Source organism: Triticum aestivum, chromosome 2B (assembly GCF_018294505.1).
Source record: "Triticum aestivum cultivar Chinese Spring chromosome 2B, IWGSC CS RefSeq v2.1, whole genome shotgun sequence".
Lineage (NCBI taxonomy): Eukaryota > Viridiplantae > Streptophyta > Magnoliopsida > Poales > Poaceae > Triticum > Triticum aestivum.
In genome coordinates this window covers 713535561-713544186 of record NC_057798.1, presented here as the reverse complement: position 1 = coordinate 713544186, position 8626 = coordinate 713535561, and the positions used below count along the sequence as shown (strand labels likewise).

General features: G+C 45.6%; 1 protein-coding gene across 2 annotated transcripts; it reads left to right on the top strand.

Moving 5' to 3' along the window:
- The first annotated feature begins 1450 nt into the window (after positions 1-1450).
- LOC123046894 (mediator of RNA polymerase II transcription subunit 15a) lies at positions 1451-6650 on the top strand. 2 transcript variants are annotated; one of them, XM_044470332.1, is made up of 11 exons: positions 1451-1654; positions 2377-2488; positions 2736-3546; positions 3658-3710; positions 3919-3996; positions 4089-4387; positions 4700-5150; positions 5247-5546; positions 5686-5865; positions 5959-6050; positions 6144-6650. In XM_044470332.1, the coding sequence occupies exons 1-11, from the start codon at positions 1572-1574 to the stop codon at positions 6346-6348; spliced, it is 2664 nt and encodes an 887-aa protein (XP_044326267.1). In that variant the 5' UTR covers positions 1451-1571; the 3' UTR covers positions 6349-6650. The 2 variants fall into 2 exon arrangements, with proteins under 2 accessions (XP_044326267.1, XP_044326266.1); XM_044470331.1 differs by having other exon boundaries at positions 1452-1654; positions 4697-5150.
- Positions 6651-8626: the final 1976 nt, after the last annotated feature.

The window sequence follows — 8626 nt, the reverse complement described above, 5'->3', positions numbered from 1 at the left end:
TACGACCAGGGGTGGGACCTTGATGGGGCCATCATTTGCATTTTTTGTTCCAATCGTTAGTGGAGGGAGATGCGCACACCACGACGGTGCTGCTACAACGGCCACGCATGCAGAGCTGTAGATTAGGGGCGCGGCCAGCGTCAAGGGGAGCGCCGCCGCGGAGGCGCGGCCGTGCTGGGCCCTGTCATCGGGGTTCTGATCAGCAGCGTCAAGGGGAGCGCCGCCGCGGAGGCGCGGCCGTGCTGGGCCCTGTCATCGGGGTTCTGATCAGCAGCGTCAAGGGGAGCGCCGCCGCGGAGGCATGTTGCAGGGGCCGCGACGACGCGTCGAACTCGAGGGTACCGGCGAGGAGGAAGGTGCCTTTCTCATGAGTGCGGGGAAATAAATCAGACGGCTATCGTCGTAGCAATCAGACGACCACGCGGCGACTGGCCGAACGGCCGAGGCCTAGCGCGCCTTCGTTACATCGTTTCATGAGCTGGACCACTGCCGAGAAGCACACTTCGCATGACATCTACTCCTTCCGTTTCTAAATACAAATCTTTTTAGAGATTTCAATGCACACTAGATACAGATGTATATAGACGGATTTTAGAGCGAGATTCACCCATTTTGCTCCGAATGTACTTCATACTAAAATCTCTAAAAGGACCCAAAGGAGCAGATACAACTAATTCAGTCATCAAACCATGTGTATCCAACGATCTAGATTGCTCCAATGATGCGCTCAACATGTTTAGTGTGTAAGTAATATCTTACTAAAGTCGAGACACTTATTTTGGGATAGAAAAAGTATCAAATATAAATACCAGCATTAATTAAATAATTAGCATGCAATTGATATCCTACATAATACTAGTACATGCAATTAATAATATTCTACTACTACTCCCTCCGTCTAGGTGTGTAAGTCATCTTACGAAAACCAAATAATTCCAAAACACTTAGGCGCGGTGCATTAAATTCTACCTCGTTTCTTGTTTCTTGACATATCAACCAATAAGAGAAGTAAGATGTGCATGCTTTTAATGACTTGAGACTACCAAACACGACATGCATTGGTTAGTTCATTGCATGCAATGCTATTAATTAGCAAATGAACATTAAGTTTTCTTGTTTTCCCCTCCTTGGTCACGGTGCACAACCTAAAATGACTTACTCACCTAGACGGAGGAAGTACCAAATACCGTACATTACGCGCAAACATTTACTACTGAAGATAGAAAGAGAAGCGTGCTGCATGAAACTTGGTCCAAAGTGAAATTGCATTTATCAATGAGAATTGAGATATTGTTATTACAACCGAATGGACACGTGTGGACGGATCACGCACGTGGATACAACCATATACCCACTTGAAAGCCTTCCGAAAATCGAATCACCCAAAAATTGAAATTCATTGGAAAATAATAAAAGCAGGCAGCACAAGCGGACGCCGCGAGGCACGGTATAAAAACCGGCTCGCTTCCGCGAAAGAGCGACAGCGACCGCGTTCACAAGCCCCACGCGGTCCCTTACCTCGCACGCCAGCAGACTCGCCGTTACCGCCGCCGCCGCGTCGAGGAACTCCGATGGCCTCCACCGGCGGAGACGGAGGCCGCCACTGGCTCGACGACGAGGCGCCCGACCTCCGCTCCCGCATCCGCCAAACCCTGTGAGCAGCTACCACCACTCCTCCTCTCCCCCCTGTCCGTTCACCCCCGTCCCCAGCCCGTACCGCGTCCCACGACGGTTCCCGCCCGCGGTCGACCGCTCGGGGGCTCGAATTTCTGGTGGATCCTCAGGTCCCGTCTAGATCTGGGTTGGGTCGAATGGAATTGAACGGATTTACGGATTGGTCGAGGGCTTTAGGGGTTTCGTGTAGCCGGCGGGGGTTCAAGCCTTCCTTCCTGGTCGATTTTTTCGCAACCATGTATGCTGCTGCCGCGATGCTATTTATTTTAGATAGGTCGGGAATAGGCGAATCCATCGGGTGCCTGCGTGGGCTGATGACGGCTTCGGCAGTGCTGAGTGCCACTGGAGCTCAGCTTGGTTTTGATCCGTATGCAGTAGGCTGTCTATTGATTGACTTTTTGGGTTGTCTATTACTTGCTCTTTTAGCAATGCTGTTTAGTTGGTTAGCTCCCCTGCTAAATACATTGTTAATGGTCAATTTGATGGTGTGCCTCAACTGTCGACACCTTTTCATATGCACCTGAGACTAATTTTCTTCTTCACTAACTGGAAACTGTTCTCCGACGAGTTTGTTAGTATTTATGGTTAATTGTGGGGCTAGGTTCCACATGTATATCTTGTGCTCAGAGCTTCAGAGTGTTGTTGTAATACGAGCTCTTGCTTTGAAGTATCTTAACCTCATTTCTTTCTGATTCTATCCAGAACGAGCAAATTGGCCCGATATTATCAGCCTAGGTATGCCCCTGATTCCCAGGAGGCCCAGAGATTTGTTGCCAACTTCGAGGAGGTGGCATTCAGGGGGACCAACAGTAAGGTGTGTTTATCCGCTCGTGCTTCCTTGCACCAGTCAGTTGGCATTTTCCTGTTATGTTTCAAATCAAGGCAATCTAGAATTTTTCATATCGTGTATCCAATTTATATGTTTCTGCTACTTATTTGGACAATGTGAGGAAGCAATGTTAGGCAGCTGCACTAGTTGTTTTCTTTACTCGGCTCACATCTGAATTTGATTCATTTTTTGTCATGCTGTAAGGATTTAATTTAATTTTTAATCTGTCCAGGAAGACTACATGAGAAACATATCAAGCAAGTTGCTCATTATGGAGAAAAAAACAAGTGGACTTCTAGAACGACGAATGCAGTCACGTAGTCAATCGCGACTTGCTAATACAGCTCAGGCTTTACAGGGAGGCAATCCTTCTGTAAGGCCAGAGGCAGGGATGATGGCTACTCCAGGGCCAACTTCTCAGCCTATGACGCCTCAAACTTCAGGCCTAGTGCCCAACCAGCACATGGTTTACCCTCGCAACACAAACTTGCAGACTGAGGTTGAGCAAAAGCACCCTGGCGTCATGACAATTCTGGATCAGCGTCCAAAGTTTCAACCCAAAGGGATCACTACAGTAGGGCCAGGTGTCAGTCTGTGGCAGATGCAATCAGGAGCCAATCAGAGTCAGAGCCAACATGCGTCCAGGCAAGCACAGACTACAAACTTTGTAGGTTGCAGCCCACCCAGTGTGTCAAAGACAGCTGGGGGACCAAATTCTCTGCAAAATCACCTACTTGGCCAAAATGGTAGTTCCGTTGGAAAGCAGCAGCCACAGCTGACAAGGATGAATCAGCAAAGTTCAAGAGCCGACCAACAAGAGACGGACATGCAAAAGTACCAAATGCTTGGAGCACAACAAACTAATATCTCCAAGATGCAGCCCAGTCAGCTTGGAGGATGTAATAATCAGAAGGATACTAGGCAGACAAATCTGTTACGGTCACCGGTCGAGGCATCTGAATATGAGCCTATGGCTCCACCTCTACAACAGATTGCCGGTGCTCAACAAAGCACTTTGCTTTGTCAGAGCTCCCAGAATACTGGTACTGACTGCTGCTTTCTTTAATAAAAAAACTGTGAATGCCATAAAACTTTGCTCAATGTTTTCCTTTGCATTGGTTGTTGTTCATAAGTTACAGTATTTGTTATTTCAGCTATGATGGGCAGTGCTAGAGAATACGATCTAATTGAGGGGATGTTTTCGCAGGTGAGAATCCTCTATTTTATACGTGTTGAGTAAACCCTGTTTAGTCATTTAAGGTTCCTGTATATATGATGGGTGTTGGTTTTCCTGTCCTTGTATTTAAACAAAGTGTTACTAGCTGAATGACTGAATCAAGTTGAGGTTGTTGATGGTTGTTTTGTTAAATTTGTACAGCTCGGCCTAATTATATTGGTGCAATGTTTCATTGCAGATCAAGTCTTGGAAGGATGCTTATTTTTCGCAGTTTGTGGAACTGGAACGTCGAGTTGTTATTCCAACACTAACAGAGGTCCCTGTTCTTTTCATAGAGATGAATCTTCATTCATTGATAATTTGCAGCGCATTTCTGTCGCTTACAACCTTTGTTCCATCTCCATACAGGAACAATTCTTGTCACTACCTGCAGCAAAAGCTAATGAATACAAACGTAAAGCATATGCCAAGAGATCAATCAGAAAGATACTGAATTTCTTGCTGTTGGAGAAAAGTGATGTAAATGAGGGTTTGAAGTTGGACTTCCCCAAGTACAAAGAAGACGTACAGAAATTGGTGGCTTATATTGAGCGGGGTAAAGCTCACAATGCAGAGATGAATACAGGACATCAGTTGCGGAACTGTCGTGAGCAGCCTCAAGTAATTAATCTTACTGGCAATGCATCCTCAATCAGTGGTGGTAAAAGGTAGGAAAAAAGCGGTAGCTTGGAAAATCTGGAGATATTAAGATCAGCTCTTTTGTTTGATGCAATTTTATGTATTTATTCTGAAATATCAAAACAGAATGCTAAGAAATATCAAAACAGAATGCTAAGAAACATTTTTTCTGAACAATATGTCATCCTTAATAACATGAATTTTATTTTTGTTTAACATTTTTATAGTAACCAAAGTCTAGCAATTCTGTTCACTCTTACTCCCTATTATTCAGAACTTGACATGACAAATGTGTGTAATTCCCTTTATTTAACGTGTTTCTCCTATTTCATTTGCAGTAGACAGCAAAAGCAACCTGCAGACACAAGCATTTTGCAGTCAAGGCAAACAAATATGGCTAGAACACCACCACCTCATGAACAGAGCAATGGCAACCACTTGCTAGGAATAGCAAGTCCTTTCTCTTCACCAGGATCATTGCCGTCTTGTTCTTCCAGTCTGCTTGAGTCCTTGACCCCCTCACCAGTTGCAAATCCAGTGATAGCACCAGCATCACGTTGTGATCCGCTGATCCCAATGGACGTTGACAGCATATCTGCCTTCTTGTTGCACGGCAATTCAGCAGCACCAGCACCAAAAGCAAACGGTTCTAACCAAGTCACTCCTACTAAACCGACATTACCAGCCTCACCACGTCAGGCAGACATAGCAGCTGGTCAAGCAGAGGTTCAGGCGGGAGGTGGAGACAGAACACCAGTGACTGAAAAGCCCATCGACCGCCTAATGGCTGCGGTAAGTGTACCACATGGCTGAGTTCAAGTCCAAGTTCATGAATTGTTGCAATCACTTATAATGACGGTTCTGTGCTTATTTTGTATGTAACATCAGATACGATCTTCATCACCGGCAGCTCTACGCAGCTCAGCTAATTCAATTTGGTCTGTCCTCAGCATCAGCGACACTGTACCACATGGGCAAATTGGCACAATTTTGGATGACACATCCTCTCAGCAGCAGTGGGGTGGACCTAATACTGCGAGAAGAATGAAGCGAGTTTTCAATCATACAGCAGCACACTCTGAATCGCTACCTCTGGGAAGCATGGATGGCAGTTGCATGACATTTGAGTGTGACGCCTCAGACTCTGGATCCAGCAGCGAGCAGAACATTAAGCGGGCGAAAACACAGGTAACACGATTGGTCATTAGTTTCTTATTAAGTTTCCAATCCAATGCCCACATGTTCTTTTATCTATTGAAGCCCACTTGACTTTCTGTTTGTCATCACCTCATGACAGTGTTAACATACCTTGAACATTTCTTGGCAGAATGCTAATGATGCTCTGTTGAAAGAAATCAAATCTATTAATGACACACTGATTGACACAGTGGTCAGCATATCTATGGATGGGATCGCCCCTTACGATGGCGGGACAACAATCAAACTGTCTTACAGCGCCGTGTCGCTTTCACCGACCGTGAAATCACTCATTGCAACATCTGGAATGGTACTTTATATTTCAAAGTTCAGACACTTTGCCGCACGTTACACCACATCCTGTAGTTACCCTGATGTACTGACTGATTTTCTCCTGATGCAGTCCCTTGTTTTGCCCGTGAAGTTATTCGTCCCAGCAGATTATCCGAGCAGCTCTCCGGTGCCTATCAGTGACGGAGGAGATGAGGTGCCAAGGTGAGTTGAGCCTGTCCATGCTAGTCTACTACTACTGCATCATCAGGATGTCCAAAGTTGCCCCTGCTTCACAATAGCTTTGCCTACCCACAGGAGGAATTCCAGCGCCATTTCAGCCTCGGTAGACGTGGCATTCCGGCACGCCCTCCGTGGTCTCTTGGAACCCTGGTCGATTGAGGCGGTGGCCAGGGCATGGGATGCCTGTGTGCGAAAGGCCGTGACACAGTTTGCACACCGGCTCGGCGGGGGGACGGTCAACTCGATATTTGGCGGGTGGGAGAGATGCGCTGCCGCATGAGAAATGGATCAGATATAGGAAAGAAATTGGTGGGGATCATACCATCTTGTGCACAGGGCAGTAGCAGAAATGTAGAGACTTGTGTTTTTGACATCTGGGGCATATTTGTAGATGTAAATTGTTGTTTTGGAAGGGATAAATGTAGAGTGGTGAACGCCAATGGATGACTGCAGATATGTGAAATTTGTTGTGCAATTGAAGACTCTGAAATGAGGAACAATAAAACCGAAACTGTAGATATGTGCTTGAAAATTGAAATTTGTTCCGAGTTCAAAGAGTGCAAAAATTGTTTTTGTTTCCAATCTCATTCTGATGGGGCAAGAAAGGCGGCCCTTTACTGTATGACACCTTATTTTGTTGGCATTTTGACAAGTAGTGAGAGCTTGATATATAAGTACGTATGTATGATGAGTTGATGACCATCTGATGCGAACGAGCAATAGTAGATATGTGTCTGAATAATGATTTCTGTTCCAAGTCCTAAGTGGTTACAAGCTACTGATTTTGTACTGTCGGGACAAGAAAGACGGTGCATCGATCACTCGTGGTCTAACAAACAATCTGTCCATGGTGAAAGAGTCGAAAGAAGTAGGACAACTAGAGCATCAGGTGTATCGGCACCATAAATTGCAGACGGTTTTCACATTCTGACAAATTGCATCTTTGTTGTTCTTTTAGTGCATCTCCAATAGATAATGCAAATTTGGAGATGTAAAAGTGCGTGTTGTATAATTTAGACCACCAAAAAGTGCTTTTTACATCTTCAAAAAAATCCCAACGCAAACAGAAGATGTATTTGAAGATGTGAAGCTAGTTCAACTACTACATTATTTCAACAATTCAAAGATAGCAAGTTCATTTGAAGTAAACATAGTTCTAAATTAAACATAGCTCTAATTAAGCATAGTTCAAACTACTACATATGGGGGTGCCCTGCTCCCCCGAAGGTACGCTTGTTTGCGTGGCGGATTGTGACCAACTCTCTAGCTACTTGGGCAAATAAATTCTCACGTCATCTTGAGCTTTCTGACATATGCCCCATTTGTGGTGTGGAACGAGAGGATGGGTTCCATGCGATGTGCAGGTGCCCCCTTGCAAAGGAACTTTGGCATGCCATGGCGCTAGATTGGGTCATCCCAAGGGTTGCATCCATTCGCAACACGGGGCAGAATGGCTGTTCACCCTCCTTGAGCCTTTGGACGAGACGACGCGTATGATCGTACTGATGATCATGTGGAGGACTTGGCACATGCGGAATGAGATCACGCATGAAAAACGGCCACCTCCAACTGAGTCCTCTCGGCGGTTCCTACATGGATATATCAGCTCTTTATTGTGCCTCAAGCAGTACCCCAATGGTGATGTTGTGAAGGGGAAAATGGTGATCAACGCTGCGCCACCAACACATACAGCCAGCGCCCTAGCTAAAGAGGAGTTGAGCTGGGTCGCTCCTACTACAATGGACCAAGTTGAACACGGACGGAAGCTTCATACTGGCTACAAGTATGGCAGGAGGTGGGATGATCCTCCGGGGCACACAGGGAAACATCATATTCAGCGCTTGCCGTGAACTCCGTACTTGTGGTAACGCGCTGGGCGCCGAGCTCGCGGTATGTAGGGAGGGGCTGGAGCTAGCCCTCCACCGGACAACGTGCCAATTTCGGTAGAACTAGATAGTTCTGAGGCAGTGTCGCTAATCATAGCAAATTCCGATGATAGATCAGTACATCGCTTCGTGATCCAGGAGATTAAAAGCTTGGCCTCAACTGAGGATAGGGAGATTTCTTTTACTCTTTGTCGTCGTTCGCAGAATAAGATTAGCCATGCACTTGTTGCTTATGGCCGTAGTACCCCCCGAACCGCAGTGTGGTTGCACTCGGGGTTAGACTTCATTGTAAACTTGGTTGTGGCTGAGAGGCCCCCGTGAGTAATGAAAATCTCCTTTACCCCCGCAAAAAAACTACTACATTCATCGAACATAGTTCAAACTAATCCATCAAACATCTACAACGTCCATCAAACATAATTGAACATAGTTCAAACTACTACTTCAACTACATCAAATATAAAACTACCCATCGTCGCTCTTGAACTACTCCTAGAACTTATCCTTGCTGGGGTTGTCAGACCCCCCCCATTGGAAATATGCCCTAGAGGCAATAATAAATTAGTTATTATTATTATATTTCCTTGTTCATGATAATCGTTTATTATCCATGCTATAATTGTATTGATAGGGAACTCAGATACATGTGTGGGTACATAGACAACACCATGT